Source organism: Balaenoptera physalus (assembly GCF_965194825.1).
Source record: "Balaenoptera physalus genome assembly, chromosome: 20".
Taxonomy (NCBI): Eukaryota; Metazoa; Chordata; class Mammalia; order Artiodactyla; family Balaenopteridae; genus Balaenoptera; species Balaenoptera physalus.
This window is the reverse complement of record NC_138901.1, coordinates 39,919,907-39,937,445: the sequence shown is the minus strand read 5'-3', so window position 1 is coordinate 39,937,445 and position 17,539 is coordinate 39,919,907. Positions and strand designations below refer to the sequence as shown.

The 17,539-nt window shown below is 35.8% G+C and overlaps 2 protein-coding genes across 3 annotated transcripts in view; both read right to left on the bottom strand.

The window, feature by feature from the left end:
* The window catches only part of PRR11 (proline rich 11), a 276,060-nt gene that overhangs the window by 185,248 nt on the left and 73,273 nt on the right, over positions 1-17,539 (bottom strand). The window lies entirely within an intron of this gene.
* GDPD1 (glycerophosphodiester phosphodiesterase domain containing 1) overlaps positions 707-17,539 on the bottom strand; it is a 53,475-nt gene continuing 36,642 nt past the window's right edge. For both annotated transcript variants that reach the window (XM_082440082.1, XM_082440083.1), the window contains exons 5-10: positions 16,069-16,187; positions 15,462-15,551; positions 11,767-11,900; positions 8,868-8,927; positions 7,116-7,167; positions 707-6,709 (exon numbers count right to left, since the gene is read on the bottom strand). In XM_082440082.1, the coding sequence (XP_082296208.1) occupies positions 6,587-6,709; positions 7,116-7,167; positions 8,868-8,927; positions 11,767-11,900; positions 15,462-15,551; positions 16,069-16,187 (578 nt within the window). In that variant the 3' untranslated portion in view covers positions 707-6,586. The remainder of the gene's footprint in view (positions 6,710-7,115; positions 7,168-8,867; positions 8,928-11,766; positions 11,901-15,461; positions 15,552-16,068; positions 16,188-17,539) is intronic.

Sequence of the window (17,539 nt, the reverse complement as noted above, 5' to 3'; positions counted from 1 at the left end):
TGCTTCAACTTGAAATGAACGTTTGTCCACTTTTTTTGTTTGTATTCTCAAAGTGAATGTAAGATCCATGAGTCTATATATGATGTCTATCTGGCTTACCATTATACCTCCAGCTCTAATAAGTGACTGACCTACAGGAGGTGCTCAATAAATACCCACTGCATAAATATGTGATCATATTGATTTCCTACTTCCTCCAGAGAGGGAATTCAGTGATTGGAGGATAGGAATGGGAAAGAGAAATTTCACCATATACCCTTTTGTACTCTATGTGAGTATATTACCTATTCAAAATAAATTACATTAAATTTAGAAAAAAGAAGGCAGTTGTATTGTTCCAGTCTATAGATGATGGTAGCTTGTACTAGGATGGTGGCAGTGGGGTTGAAAAGAAATATCAATAAATAGATTTGATATCTAGGATTTCATGACTGGGTATAAGGGGGTGAGGTATACATAAGAATGCCCATCACAGCATTATTTATAATAATGAATAATTGGAAACAAATTTCCAATGACAGGGAAATGGTTCAGTAAACCATGGCACATCTACTCGGTTAAATAGCATTCTACCTTTTTAAAAGAATTTATAACATGCGAAACTGTTCATGTAATATTAAGTGGAAAAAACCCCAAAATGTAAAAGCACATATAACAGTGTAATCATTACCATGTAGAAGCCCCAAAAACTATGCACTGTAAAAATATAGAAGAAAATAGAGCAAAAAATTAATAAAAAGTAAATGTCTTTGAGTTGTGGAGTTATGAATTTTTTAAAATAAATTTATTTATTTTATTTATTTATTTTTGGCTGCATTGGGTCTTTGTTGCTGCACGCAGGCTTTCTCTAGTTGCGGCGAGCGGGAGCTACTCCAGTTGCGGTGTGCAGGCTTCTTGTTGCAGTGCCTTCTCTTGTTGCGGAGCACAGGCTCTAGGCGCACGGGCTTCAGTAGTTGTGGCATGCAAGCTCAGTAGTTGTGGCATGCAAGCTCGGTAGTTGTGGCTCGTGGGCTCTAGAGCGCAGGCTCAGTAGTTGTGGCGCACGGGCTGAGTTGCTCTGTGGCAGGTGGGATCTTCCCGGACCAGGGCTCAAACCCGTGTCCCCTGCATTGGCAGGTGGATTCTTAACCACTGCACCACCAGGGAAGTGCCTGGAATTATGAACTTTTTAAAAAGGTCCAGATAATTTCTGGATCATATCCAAAGCAAAGCCATAATCCCTCTTTCCTGATTTGTTGGAAAGAAGTGGTTAAGCAGAAAAGCTGGATTCTTTGGTCAACTCCAAGTTGGCAGTTAAAGGTTTCTCTTCTCAAGAATTTGGAGAAAAGTCACCTGCTAAGGCCCTGGACATCTAACAAATCTGTGGTAGCTAGAAAGGCTTTTATTTTTAAATTCTTTTAAAAATAATTGATCTCTATTAATTGTAGAAAAATTAGAAAACATAGACAAGTAAAAATAAGTCACTCATAATTCCATCATCATAAAAACCACAACTAACACTTTGGTAGCTATCATTCACTTTTTAAATGAATATATATAAATATTTTTTGATTATAGAGTATATGGTCTTATGGCTTAGTCTTTTTACTTAATAATATCTCACATCAGTACACACAGAACATTAATATTTTAATAATATCATTATTTGGATTTATCATAATTTATGTAACCAGTTCCTTCATGTTGCATAGATTATTTCTAACTTTTCCCTATGCATATGTACCTTTGGGTACTTGTCCTGCTATTTTCTTAGGATATTATTCCTAGCACTGGAATTTTGGAGTGAAAGGATATATTTAAAGATACTGTCAAATTAATCCTCAAAGTGTTCTGCCAATTTATATTCCCACCAACAGTTCATGAGTGCCTGTTTCTGCATGCCTCTCACCAATGCTTTCACTCTTGCCCTTCTAAGAGTTAGAAATTGGTATCTCACTCAACGTTGTTTTCATTTATAGGTCTTTGATTACTAGCGAGGTGAAACATTTTTTGATTGTTGACTTTTTATATATGTGGATTACCTGTTCATATCCCCAACTCATTGTTCTTGAAAAGTTTTTGACCAGAAAGGACCATAAACCCTTGAGGAACTGACTGAATGAAAAAGGATTAGAGTGAGTTAGGAAGGAAGGAAGAAAGAGAGGTTCTACTCAAGGCTGAAGGGTGAAAAGATCTTAGATCAAAGATTACAGAAGCAAAGAAAAAATTTTTTTGCAGAAAACTCCTTTTTCAAGTCAAACTTTATGTGGAACTCACATATGAAACAGAAAAAAGTGAAGCAGCTCTTGTCAACTGGGAAGGGGTAACACCCAGCTATACCTGCTCAGCCCCCTCTTAGCATAACCATCCCAACTCACCCAGCAGAAGCTGCCTAGGCCCCGTCTTGGGGCTTCAAGGAACTAAAATTTAAAACTAGTGGGCAAACAAGACCAATGTATTTGTATTATTTTCATAAGCAATGAGTTAAAATTATGCCTTTTTTTTATAGACTTCTCTACTTTTGAAAGAAGAGGGCATAAATGAATGGGGAAAAATGTTATCGTTCAGTCTCACTGTGGTATGAAGTGGTGGCATTTCTGGTGGCATAGCAACCTATTCAAATTGCAAGTAGAATACTGAGAAGGAACTAATATCACCTTTAAAGTCCTAGCTTCGGGACTTCCCTGGTGGCTCAGTGGTTAAGAATCCGCCTGCCAAGGCAGGGAACATGGGTTTGATCCCTGGTCTGGGAAGATCCCACATGCCACAGAGCAACTAAGCCCGTGTGCCACAACTACTGAGCCTGAGCTCTAGAGCCCGTGCTCCGCAACGGGAGAAGCCACCACAATGAAAAGCCCGCCCACCACAACGAAGAGTAGCCCCTGCTCAACACAACTAGAGAAAGCCCACACGCAGCAAAGAAGACCCAATGCAACCAAAAATAAAATAAATAAATAAAAATAAATAAATAAATTAAAAACATAAACATTAAAAAGTAAATAAAATAAAAATAAAAACAGCTGAAATTCATGCTAAAAAATAAAAAATAAAGTGCTAGCTTTGCAATACCTATAAAGTACACAAAACTCCTAAATCTATTCTTCCAGACCTATCCTTTCATCCTAGGGCTAATATACCTAAACTTGAACACCTTTCTGTCATTTCAGAGAGTACCTATATACATTATTTTTACCACCAAACCGGACCCCTCTCCAAGTTCCCCATTTTCCTGCAGCTTTGGAGTTAGTAGTGAACTTTCTCTTCTCCTTTTAAGCTGATCTAGTCACCAACTCTTATTAATTCTTCCCTTACAGAGATGCTTAGATTCATTGTTTCCCTACTTACATTGCCACTGCTATCCTCTGGACACTTATTACTTCATTCCTGGATTGCTGCAAGAGTTTCCATCTTGTAGACTATTGCCAAATTAAATTTTATGCAATCTAATGTTAATTGGATCTGTATAGCCTTCTGACCTGGTTTCTGGACTATTCTCTGGTCTAGGCTTATATCTTTATTTCAGCTTATAGGATGATCCAACTTTCCAAACAATAGTTTGTCAGTGTTATACAAAAAAGGCAGAAAAAGCTAAACATCACTAATGGCTTTATGAATTATTTTGGTATGCTCCAGCATTCTGATCTCTTTGACCTTTGATCTGACCACTTTGGTCCTGATCTTGTTTTGGTGCCTGGTCTCTGACTGCTATTTACATTTTCCCTTTGGTACTGAAATGATTATGTTATATTATTGTCTGGCAGTTTCAGTTCTTGTTTTTAACGTCTCAAGTTTAGCCACCTACTTGACACATGACTTTTGACTCAGAACAAACTCTTCAACCTGGCATTCATGGCTTTCCTTAATTGGAAAGGAAATTTTTTTTAATCTATGGCAGATTCTCTGATATTTTTTTTTTTAACCTTTTCAGGCCCACCATGTTGCACAACTCTAAGCAGACTCGTTCACATTGTATTTTGTGTCACTGATTTCCCGTACTAGAACATACGATGATTGATGTTTTATGTTCTCTTTTCCTACCCCACTGCAGCCATTCTTTCACCACAGTTGCGCTACTAGATGCCCACCTGTAGCCAGGGCCACACCCCAATTCCTAGAACAAGTCCTAGCCAGAAATGAGAGGTTGAACAGCTCTGGGACTCAGTGTCAACTTACTACTCTAATTAGTCCAGCGTTATCACTCTGTTCTTCGGTTCTATTAAATGAGCTTCTTTCCAAGAGCTGGGTCCTAGTTCTTGTAACTTGTGTCCTGTTTTGCCTTGGTAACATGCCTCGGACCCTAGTCCTACAGAGAAACTCTTACTACTTCAAGTTAAAATTCCCAAATTCCGGCAGGACTTCCCGGGTGGTCCAGTGGTTATGACTCCATGCTCCCAATTCAGGGGACACAGTTTCAATCCCTGGCTGGGGAGGATCCCGCATGCCATGCGATGCGGCCAAAAAAAAAAAAAAAAAATGATAGTAAGAAAATAAAATTCCCTCATGCCAATTGCCTACTGAAATACCTACCTGTCAACTGCTGTCCACTGCCATGTATTTAGGATTCTACTGGCATGCTGGACTATAGGTCTATCAAATTTTTTTTTTTTTTTTTTTTTTTTTAGGCCATGCCTCATGGCTTGTGGGGATCTTAGTTCCCCACCCAGGGACTGAACCCGTGCCCCCTGCATTTTAGGAGTGCAGTCTTAACAACTGGACCACGAGGGAAGTCCTTGGGTCTGTCAAATCTAGTGCTACCTTCATCCCAGGCAAAGGGTCTAATCCCATCTTTTGACCACTTCTCTAGCCTTCCCTACCACACAATGCCTAGCAATATCTCTCTCAAAATGAAAGGGTATCTAACCTCTTTTAAAATGTGATGCCCCAATCAGAAAAGCAATATTCAGATGTTATCTGATAACTCTTCTGTTATAGATACTATGCTTTTATTAAATGAATTGAAGTCACCTTGACTATAAAATCATCAAACTTTTAAAACATGACTTTCTAAACATCTTTACCATGCTGGGTACTTATCTTCTACTGATTGACACAAAATATATGCTGGCCCTATAATATGAACTGCATCATAACTAAATCATAACAAAGCAAACTTTGGAAAGGAGAAATTGCAAAAAGGATTATATCAAAGATGATCAAAAAGATCTCCAGCAACTATAATCATAAATTACTATAAGCGAAAGTGAAAATGATGGATTTAATGGATTACCTGCCCAAGTTATTTACTCAAATACCAAGAGGCAATTTCTTTACCATAGAAGTGTTTCTATGTTTTATTTTCCTTACACTAGAGAGAAGTCTCAGGTGTATTGAGTTACACTATCAATTTACCATCTCATTAAATTCTGAAAAAAAATTATAAAGCATATTTGGAATTAGGACTGCAAAACAAAATCACCACCAATGAAGAACCCTTATTTTGTTTTTGAAAATTTTATTTCAGTTTAAACAAAAAAACAAATGTCATTTATGTCATCCAGGGACAGGTGGGAGAGTATGATCATCCTTTGTAGCTGTTAGCTGGCAAACTTCAAATGTTCCAGATTATATTTACCTCCCAGAGAGATAACGAAAATAAGTCAAAAAGATTAGAAACAGATTTACATGAAGTCACATCAGAAAATCTGAGAAAGTGATGCCTAATGCTTTGGGAAATTCTGTTTCCACTAATATTCAGAAGAATAAATTCTTAAAGATCAGGAGGAGGTGGTTTATACTATAAGTTTTAGACACAGTGATATGCACTTTCATCAGTTTCATATGATTATTAGGATTCAAGATGTTATTTAACATCTAGATGTAGGTCCAGACAGTTAGTCATTGCCAACAATGGAAAATGTACATTTCTTTAGAGGAAACAAAAATGTGACTATTTGCATCTTGTCTTAATTTACAATTAAGTCCAATTTTAATGTTTACAAAAAAAAAAAAAAGACACAGTAGCATTGTTACATACCTGAAAAAGATTCCAAATAGAATGTCCCTATTGACAACAGCAACCAAAAAATTCGAATTTAGTCTACAGATTTTACTTCTGATCATGTAATAAACTTTCAGTTATTTCTTGGAGTCTGCTTTCTGCTAACAATGTTCAACTTGTCAGATAAGTACATCACTGATTTCCGAGCTCTCCTTTCACTGTATTTTTCCCCTTTAACTAAGATGTACCTAGAAATAAGAAGACAACTGGGATGGCTGTAATGGCCTTCAATAATTCTGTCTTACTAATTAGTTGATCTTATTCCAGTGAAGGCTAATGTCAAATTTATCCAATAGTCTTTGATTTCAGAATGACTTATAATAGTAGAATACTGCATCATATACAGAAATCTTGATCGATCATCTACTTACATCTCATAACCAGTTTTCTTTCTAAACAAACTATTTACAAATGTAAAATATGCAATATTGTTTAAAATAGATATACAATATATAGTTTCTACATTCTCAGACAGGCTTAAAAATGAGGTAATAAACACTTAACTGATTAAACCTTTTACCATTCCAGAAATGGCTTAGGGAAATAATAACAATTTTTTTTCTTAGGTCTTTTCATGTTTTCTTTGAATGCTTCTGAGTACCTCCTTTTCTATTCTGAAAAATTATGTAAAAAATCCTTAAGTTTTGTTGGATAGTCTGTCATCACCCCAGTTGCTCCCAAATCAAAAGCTCTTTTGTATTCCTGCTCTTCATTTAATACCCAAACATACACCTGAAAATTAGAAACATGAGAAATATGAGAAGAAATGTTAAAATAGAAAATTGTTTTCATGGTAGCATGTATCCACTACAATCTCAGCACACTTAAAAATAACCTTTTAATAACCTGCAATTTTAAGAAATCATTGAGCCCTTTAAACAAATTCCACTTTGCTCATTAAATATGACCGTCCCACCCCTCGGCTTCAGCTATTCTCACCAATACATAGGTGAACTCTGAAATGCCAATACTTTCTTGTTAACTGTAAGGCAGAGCTTAAGGTCTTCATGTGAGAACCATTAAAGCAGCAGAAGCAGAGTCAGGACCATATTAAGTCAGTTAAAAGTTCCTGCCCCTTAAACTTGTGTTAAACTGCTAAACTATGCTGTTTCTAAAATGCATCATTCCAAAAACTTACCTGAATGCCTCGGGCAGTGAGGTGGTCGAACAAAGCTTTTCTCATTAGTAGACTAGAAAAGAAAAGCACAACAGATTTAGGTACTCCTTAGCCCTAAAGAAGGACTAAAATTAGTCCTCAGTCCTAATTTAGTCAATCTAGAGTTTAAAATTCCTAGTTGAACTTAATCCCAATGTTTTGGCAATATAACCAACGGCCTCAAGCAATAATAGCTGCTGTGGATGCATTTGTATCTTAACTGCTGAATCTCCTTTCTACTCCTTGCTGCCATTAGATCCCCAGGAGACGCATTCTTATTGAAGCAGCTCAGTGCAGAAGGGGCTTCCTCACTTTCCCTGCTGGCACCATAATGAGAGCGGGAAATAACTGGGAAGTCGGTGTTCCTAACTTTCCAAGTTAAAATAAGGCAGTGAACTTGGGTCAAATTCTATAACATCACAGTCCATTTACAAAATGAATTAGAGTCTTTTGTGAGCTATCTTAGAAACCTAATGTCCAGGACTTCCCTGGTGGCGCAGTGGTTAAGAATCCGCCTGCCAATGCAGGGGACACGGGTTCGAGCCCTGGTCTGGGAAGATCCCACATGCCGCGGAGCAACTAAGCCCGTGCGCCACAACTACTGAGCCTGCGTTCCACAACTACTGAAGCCCGCGTGCCTAGAGCCCGTGCTCCGCAACAAGAGAAGCCACCACAATGAGAAGCCCACCCAAAGCAACTAAGAGTAGCCCCCGCTCACCACAACTAGAGAAAGCCCCCGTGCAGCAACAAAGACCCAACACAGCCAAAAATAAATAAATAAATAAATAAATAAATTTATATATATGAAAAAAGAAACCTAATGTCCATTAATTACACTATCCTTTATATAGGGAAAAAAAAAGCATTTTTTTTTCAGTTCCAAATAACTAACTTAAAAGTGAACTTTTAGAATACAAATCACTTGAACAAGATGGGAACTTACTGTACTGAAAAGCTATACATATTATTTCTGTTCTGTTTATGTCTATTAGAATGATTAAGTAACAGAAACTAAAAATCATATGCATTTAACACCAATTAAAAATGCATCCTTAAAAACTAGAAATTAATTCAGGAATACAGCAAAAAAGAAGAAACCCTGTGGCACAGAGAAAAGATACAACTAGTTTTCCAACTCTATGAAAGAGGAGCTAGTAATAAAAGGTTGTGATTTATGACTATTATTTAAGCATGCAAGGTTCCACTTTAAAGCAACGTATAGCACAATAACTTTGTGGGTTTTACCGAACATTAAACTCAACATGTCTTAGAATTTAAGGCATTTTATCTAAAGTAGATGCCCCCCATATAGATGCCCACCGTTTTCCTGAGAAATGTGCCACTAGTCAATATATACTGTTACATATATTGCATTGCTATACACACTTCTTTTCACTGTATTTTTGACTGCAGGCTCGTGGAAACAGTGACTAAGTATCCCGGCTCTGCTACCAACCAGCTACATAACGCCAAGTACTGTAAATCATCTAACTTCGGGAAGGTCGGTGCTCAGTTTTCTCCTGAGTTTGATGAGATTATCTCTCAGTTCTTCTTAAGGTTTTGTGACTAGCAATTAAGCTAGTTCTAAATGATTCATACATCATCCATTTGTATAGGAGATGTTCAACACATCCCTGTTACAAATTACATGTAGAAAGCCTGCTCTAAATTATAAGCATCGTATTCAATAGAGTTAAAACAATAACTTGTGTATCAAGAAACTAAAATTCTTACGTATCAGAAAGCCAGATGAGAAACTTTTGACCTCTGGACATGGTGTGTGGTTCTTTTAGCCTGAGACAAAATAAAATTTAAATCATAAATTAGAAACACTGGAATATATCAGTGTGATAAAATAAAACAAGTACAAAAACAAAAAGAGGGCCTTGTCTGCACTTAGTATATGTTTAAAAAATATTTGGAAAAGGACAAAAATAAATTCAAACAAAGCCCATTTGGGTTTTCTATTTTCATTGATTTCAAGCTAATTTTTTGCTACCACAATTCAAAGGTTAAAATTAATAAGTTATCTTTCCAGAGACCCTGGGTACCCAGAACTCATGTCTCTTCTCTTTTCTGGTGAAGCCTCTTTCTCTTGCTTTGTCTGCTGTAATTTTGTATGTAGTAGATTTAAACACACAACCAAACTTTACTATGGATTAAAAGATATTTGGGGTAAAAATGAGACTAAAAAAACCGTAAAGGCATTTTTTTTCTTTCACTTTCAATGTCTTAAGACCTAGGCCCTGTCCTTTTAAAATATCTTTCCTACTGAAAGAGTATACTTGACTTTTAGACCTAAGCTGAGCTCCTTCTTCAACCTCTTTGACGCCTAGAGCAGCACCTGTGTCATTAACTCTGGGTTGTGTCCAGAGACATCTCTGATTAGTCAGTCTCTCTACTATGAAGATTCCTCAGCTTCTTTCTAAGTTAAACAGCACAGAGTGATTTTTATTCTCCCCAGATCTTCATTTCTTATTTCCTTTCTAACTCTTCCTATCTACACTAAATTCATTTTTTGTCTTTTTCTCTGAATTCAGTTTTTATTTGAAGCTCTCTAAATAAACTCCTTTTTTCCCACTAACTCTAGCCCAGGTAGAAAGTCCTGACTGCAATTTCAGGAATCCCAAGAATTTAATAACTCAAAATACTAGTTACCTCATTAAACACAAATGATTATGTTGTCTTAGGAAGTACCCACTGTTTTTCATTAAAAAAAAATAATAGGGACTTCCCTGGTGGTGCAGTGGTTAAGAATCCGCCTGCCAATGCAGGGAACACGGGTTCTATCCCTGGTCGGGGAAGATCCCACATGCCGCGGAGCAACTAAGCCTGTGAGCCACAACTACTGCGCCTGTGCTCTAGAGCCACGAGCCACAACTACCGAGCCCGCGTGCCACAACTACTGAAGCCCACGCGCTCTAGGGCTTGTGCTCCGCAACAAGAGAAGCCACCGCAATGAGAAGGCCGCGCACCGCAACGAAGAGTAGCCCCCGCTTGCCGCAACTAGAGAAAGCCTGCATGCAGCAACGAAGACCCAATGTAGCCAAAAATAAATTTTTTAAAACAATAATAATAAAACATACAAACACATAATATCCTACCAGTGTCTTAATCCATAATCATTTTTTAGAGAAAAAAATTAATTCTATGAAGTTTGTTCATATGTCTATTTTTTAATAGTATTTGCTTCTAAAAGGAACACATGGAGATGATCTAGAGAGCACAACAGTCCACTCTTGACCAGAGGAAAGCTAAGTACTTTAGGAATAAATGGTTAGGAATTATTTTAATCTAGCAAACAAAAATGGTTTGTTCGTAGACAAGAATGATTTCTGCTGTTTCCTTTCAGAAACAGCTACAAACACTGCTAGTAAATATAACTGGGAATAGACAAAATAAACATAGTCATCATGAACAAATTCAAACTGGAAGACAAGCATGAAACATAGATGCTGAGTACAGGGGTTACTGATCAACTTGCTTCTCTTTTTTTTTTTTTTTTTTTCCAACTTGCTTCTCTTAATGATATTTCCTAATGACTGATGTACTAGTGTTCAGATTGATTTTTTTTTGAAGTTCTGTGGGCATGAAAAGAATTTTCATGCAGGTGAAATCACATTTAAATGATCTCCTCAGAAGCTCTGAATTCCTTTGTCATGGCTCAGTTATTATTAGAAATGTATAGCTAGGAATGACATTATAAGGGTAGGAGATTGTGAGATGAAGCTCTCTAATAATAATGAGAAAGATAATCGGGCTTCCCTGGTGGCGCAGTGGTTGAGAATCTGCCTGCTAATGCAGGGGACACGGGTTCGAGCCCTGGTCTGGGAGGATCCCACATGCCGCGGAGCAACTAAGCCCGTGAGCCACAACTACTGAGCCTGCGCGTCTGGAGCCTGTGCTCCGCAACGAGAGAGGCCGCGATAGTGAGAGGCCCGCGCACCGCGGTGAAGAGGGGCCCCCGCTTTCCGCAGCTAGAGAAAGCCCTTGCACAGAAACGAAGACCCAACACAGCCAAAAATAAATAAACAAATACTTTAAAAAAAAAAAAAGATAATTTAACAATAAAAGTTATCATTTATTGACTGCTTATTATTTGCCAGGCAATGCTAAGTGTTTTATATATTTTTATCTTTGTAGTAAATTAGTGTGTGAAAAGCAAGGCTTTATACCCAGCAGAGAAATTACATAAATATGGAACTATCTTATAAAAACTAACTCTATCCTTTTTCTTCTCCCATCTCCAGAGGTTTTTTTGCATTGTTGTGGTGGTGGTGGTGATTTAATACTAGTGGTGAATTTGGAGCTTAATGGAATTTCAGCTGGGTATAGTTGTCAATCAAGCAGAAGGAAGTAAGGGAAGTTGGAGGGCAATTGCTACTAGATGTTTCAATGATTAAGCTCATTCTTTTTACCTGACTTCTGAGTACACAGGCACTGAAAGTCATTGTTACCTGAAATGGGTCAGGTAAATCCTTAAAAACCTTTATTATTCATTTTAGAGAATGCATCTTAATTATATCAAATATGGAAATAACTAGAGCAATCTATTCTTTATCATTGATATCAACAAGTCTTCGTCTTAGTTTTCCTGTAATTGAGAATTGATGAAGACAGGGTAACCACTTACTTCAGTATGATAGAAGGCATTGGGATTTCAAAAAACTGTTCTCGAATGGGCACAAAGGGCAAGAGGCCAGTGAAGAACAGGCCAAGAATGAGCAGAACACGTTGTAAACTGAAGAGTATAGGAATTTCTGAATTCTAAAAGACACAAACAATATTGTATGTTACTTTATAACTGTTCAAATAAAGAGGTTCATTTCACAACCTTCAAAATTTCCCAAGACTGTATCTTGACATCTGTTAAAAGTACTCCCTGAATTATCAATAGCCATTTCTAACACACCACACTTAGAAATGACTAGTCCTTGACAAATGGGTCAGGATCTATCTTGGAGGCCTATAGTATTGATACTCAAGTTTCTCTATTCCTTACTCTCTGCTTTTGCTATACCATTTCTGTCTGTTACTGCTAGTCCTTATCAGTAGAGATTAAGCATACCAAATTTAATGGAACAAGATAAAGAAATGAAATATTCAGTAACCTTCTATATATTCAATAACCATATATATAATAAAATTTTAAACAGTATATGATACAGATACGAATATAGATATATATTAATGGTGTTGCAAATATGTCACCTTTCAGCTACATATACATATTTTCAAATGTAAATAGGACTTTGTAAACTAGTCCAAGAATCTAACCACCCTTCTAAGTTTGTATTACAAAATGTGTTCATCAAGATCCCCAAACCCTTCAACTGCAAGCTTCATATATATGTGAACTCTTTTCATCTTGCACAACTGAAACTCTGTACCCAGTAAACAACTCCCCATACCCGCCTCCTCCAGCTCCTCCTATGTCTGTCTTTAAAACAAATAAACATTATAATAAATTTGAATATTTCTGTATAAAAGTAATATATTGAAAAAATCATGCAAAAACATAATTTATTTTAAATATTAGCTCTCAGTTACCTACTTCTTTATTTTTTAAAAATGGAGTAAATAAGTTTGAGGACTTCTTTTGCTCCTAAGTTCACATGCTGCTTTGTAATGTTTTCAGTTTATTTATATACAGGTGTTCCAGCTGCAACACAGTATACAAGTCCCTGAAAAAACTTTGATTTCTGCAAATTCATACACTAAGAATAACAGAGCTCATAGGAGGAAATAGGGCTAGGGGCTGACCCTCAAAACTTATGCAACTTTGGAACCAGAGAACTAAAAACAGTAACTGGTACTTCTGGAGAGCCATGCAAGGCCACTGGTAGGAGAGGGCTAGGAGCGGTATGCTGGCATACCACTGGCATAATAACTGGTTGTCCCTGTATTAAATTAGAATATCTGGAATGGGACCCAGGCATTAGTATTTTTTGAAACAATTCCAGGAATTCCAATATACAGCCAAGGATAAAAACAACTGCATTAAGTATGAGTGAATAAAAAGTCATTAGATGAGAATAAGTGCCACATATTTTTCCCAGCACCACTGTCCCCCCCACTTTCTTTTATTTTTATATTTTTAGTTTCTAGCATCTGGGAATTAAAGAGCTAATATGAAATTCTCATAAATCATACTTTAAGAATTGTAAAAGATACATGACTTAATTATATAGCATGTTCATAATACAAATGACAATTATTGTTGAGACATTCTTACTGTGGTGTTTGAAAATTGCTGCTGAAAATTTTGGAGTTTTTAAATCCTAAAATGACAGAAAGCCAGAGGCTTCTAGAAAAATATGTGAATCAAGGGAAAAGTTCTCTGATTCTGGACCAAAAGTGAACTTGTTGTTTTGAAATAATTATAGAGTCACAGGAAGTTATAAAAATACAGTAGAGTCTTGTATATCCTTAACCCAGCTGCCCCAAATGGTAAAATTTGATGTAGCCAGATGTATCAAAACCAGGAATTGACACTGATATATTACTGTTAATTAGACTGTAGATCTTATTCGGTTTTCACCATTTTTAAAACCTGTGTTCATTTGTGCATGTGTATAGTTCGATGCAATTTTAACCCATGTATAGATTTGTGTAACCTCCACCACAATCAAGATACAGAACTGTTCCATCACCACACAGAAACTCCCTCCTGCTACTTCTTTGTATTTACGCCCACACCAAGTCCCTGTCCTCTGGGAGCCACGAATCTGCTCTTCATGTCTGTAGTCTTGAGAATGTTATATAAATGTAATCATATAACCATTTGAGGTTAATTTTTTTCACTAAGCAAAATGCCTTCTAGGACCATCCAGGTTGTTGCATGTGCCAATAATTCATTCCCTGTTACTGCTGAATAGTATTACATTGTATGGATGTGTTAGTTTGTTCAGCCACGTACCCACTGAAGGGCATGTGGCTTGTTTCTAGTATTTTGGTATTGTGAATAAATCTGCTATAAATATTCGTGTATAGGTTTTTGTGTGCATAGTTTTCATTTTTCTGAGATAAATGCCCAAGAGTAAGATTGCTGGTTAATATGATAAGTGTATGCTTAGTTTTGTAAGAAACTACCCAACTAATTAAGAGAGTGACTGTTCTATCTTACATTCCCACCAGCAACGCAGGCGAGATCCAGTTTGTCCTCATCTTCTCTAGCATTTGCTATTATCACTATTTTTTCATTTGAAAAAAATTTTTGAATGATGTAAAAAGATCAGCAGGTCATGAAGCCTCCAGTATATTATCTCCCTTTTAATGACATGTGAAAATACTATCAGACAATGATTAGTTATGGAAGTCTTAGTCCTAAATTCTTGGAGATCTGAAGCCACTCAGCCCATTGATTATTCTGTTCTCTCCTTTTGTACACAGATACCTTGGGATCTCACAGAGCCTGCTGCACATAAATAAAACTTACTTGCCTTAATGAGAGCCTCATTAATTTTAATTGTACTTTTAATTGTAATGGTTCTTGGATCTATGCTTTTGCCTTCTTTGCTAGGAAGGAACGCCTTCTCAAAAGAATTCTTTGTATTTTAGAATTGCTACTTGTGTCATGATATTCCTTCTGCACTATCACTTGTATTCTGAAAGAGAATCTTCAGTGTTTAAGGTTTTTTAACACTTTGAATTTCAAATCCTCCTAGCTGATTATATAGCTAAATTTGCTTATAGAGGCTTAGTGTACCATTTCAAAATATATCAACTTAATTTTTTATAGATATATTTTCTTCAAACAGAAAAATTTCAGTTGGTGGATGGCCCTACTTTTATATACTACCTGATAATCATGATCCTGGCTTAATTTGATTAATTCTATTTGGGAGGTAGGGTAAAGAAAAGCTTGAGCTATAGAGTTGAAGGACTAAATACTTCCCTTAATTCAAAATTACCCAAAAAATTTGATTACCTAACAAAAACTAGACACTAAAAAATAGAAATCATATTTTGTTTTATAATGTACATAATAAAATTAATAAAATGTTAATAATTTATAAAATATAAATTTTATAATAAATCATCATGGTAATAAAATATTACCATGTGAAAATAATAATTCCGTGAGCCAGTCCAATTACATTGAACTTAAATTGCAAGGTCCACTATCTCTACTAAATCCATTATCTATAAATTCATCATCTTTATTAGTAAATTTCTGGTTAGTTGCTTCCATCCAGTACTGTCTGCCTTTGCATCAAGGCTATGAAATAAGATATTAAAAAAATATATATTATTGTATTTACTTAACATTTAAAGATATACAACAACAACAGAAATAGATCATTCTGTATCATTTATGAAGCTTACCTCTTTGTAGCACTTTTCTACAATTTCATAACTGGCATTACCCCACACTGTGATGTGTTCTCGTCTGTACTGCTTCACCAACTCTGAAACCTACATGTGAAAATTCAAAATTTTATGCATGTGCCTATTTGTAAATCCACTTACATGATTTCACTTAAAAAATGGATTACAACTGACTATCTGCCAGTGCATACTATAAAATTTTGGAAGAACTGATACATAAATTCAGATTATTTTATAAAGTACAAGAAATTACATTTTACCATTATATGATTTATTTAATAGAATACAACTGTTTAGTAATTTGCTATAAACTAAGTACAAGTGAAACAAGTGAAACTAGAAGAAGTTAATTACGTAAATGCCAGGGCGATGGGTTCACAGAAGCTCACTTTTATCCATGACTGCGACATGACAAGTCACTCTGAAACAGGCTTTCCTACAGTACAGTGATGTCTTCTACCAGGGCAGTATTTGAAACAATACTGATCCCTAGAGTATCACATTTCCTTGAACACTATCAATCTATGCAGGCACCTACTCTAGCCTTATTTAGTTTGGATGAAATTGGATGCAACGCACTCAGAGGAGACAATGCCTTAAGTACCTTCTTAATCAGCAAATTGTTGTTGACTTTGATATCGATGTTAATAGGAGTGTTAGGAAAGGCCTCAAAAACTTCCTTCAGTAATGGTATTCGGTTATCTTTTCCTTCACATTGGCATGCTGAGAAAGCAAGATTTTTAAATGTATTTTTAAAAGATAACTTACAGTTTTTTGATGATTAGAAAAGTTACAGTATGTAGTCATAGTAGGACACTTACAAAATGATGAAAAATATAAAGAAGAAAAGAAAAATCATCTAAAAATCCAACAACTTAGATAAAACCACTGTGATCATTTGGTGTATTTTCTCTCCTCTTTTCTTCCTATGCATAATCTAATAGAGTTATAATATAGGGTCCCTTCAGATTTTAAGCTGATTTTTTCACATAAGTAAAAATAAGTATTGCATGTTAATATGCTGTATTTATGATTATGATTAAAATTTTTTTCCATTAAATTTTTTGAGATAACTGTAGATTCACATGCAGTTGTAAGAAATAATACAGAGATCTGTGCAGGCTTTACCCAGATTCCCCAATGGTAACCTCTTGCAAAACTACAGTACAATATCATAACCATGATATTGACATTGATATAATCCACTGATCCTATTCTGTAATTATTATTTTAAAAGGTTTTAAAATACTCCACTGAGCAGCTATACAACAATTTAATTTTTAAAATTTAACCATTCCCCTTGAAGGGGAACATAGTTTGCCACTCCAAAATATGCCATTTTGGCATAAGGATTATTTTGAAGTGAAGGCAATTGAGAAGCAGCAGATACAAGAAAAGCTCTCTGCCCTTCCCCTATCTGCCAAAAAATAAGACTTAAATTATACAAAAATTAATCAACAGCAACCCTAGACCCTTGTCAGCACCCAAGGACTCTACATAACAAACTACTGACTAGCCTTTATCGTCCATTAATCCCCTATATATTTACCTTTCCACAATTTGCCACCCTGGACACTCAAAGTACTTTTCCTTTGTCTTGTTACTTCTCTGAAAATTTATTGGTTTTTTGTTTAAGATGCTATATAAACTCAAGTTCTAGCCACGTCTTTGAATAATTTATCCCTGAGTTTCTCCTATGACACATACATATTAATAAACTTCTGTTTTTCTCTTGTTAATCTCTTTTTTTGTTACAGAGTCCAGCTAAGAACCTAAAAGGATAGAAGAAAAAAACTTTTTTCATCCCCTTGACCCTACTAGTGGATACTGAGATTGTTTCTAAAGTTTTGCTATGACATCATCACTGAATTTTTCAGAGATTGAGAATATGTTTAGGCAAGGGAAATACATGCTAATCAGTAATGGGTTGAAGAATTATATCAATGCAGTTATTCAAAGAAAACTGAGTCACGAAAAAATCAGAAGAGGATTTTAATCATTCTTTTTATTTCCTGAGGGTCATTTTCTTTATTCTTTCCCTAGTTCCTTTTGCCTCTAATCACTTATATACTATA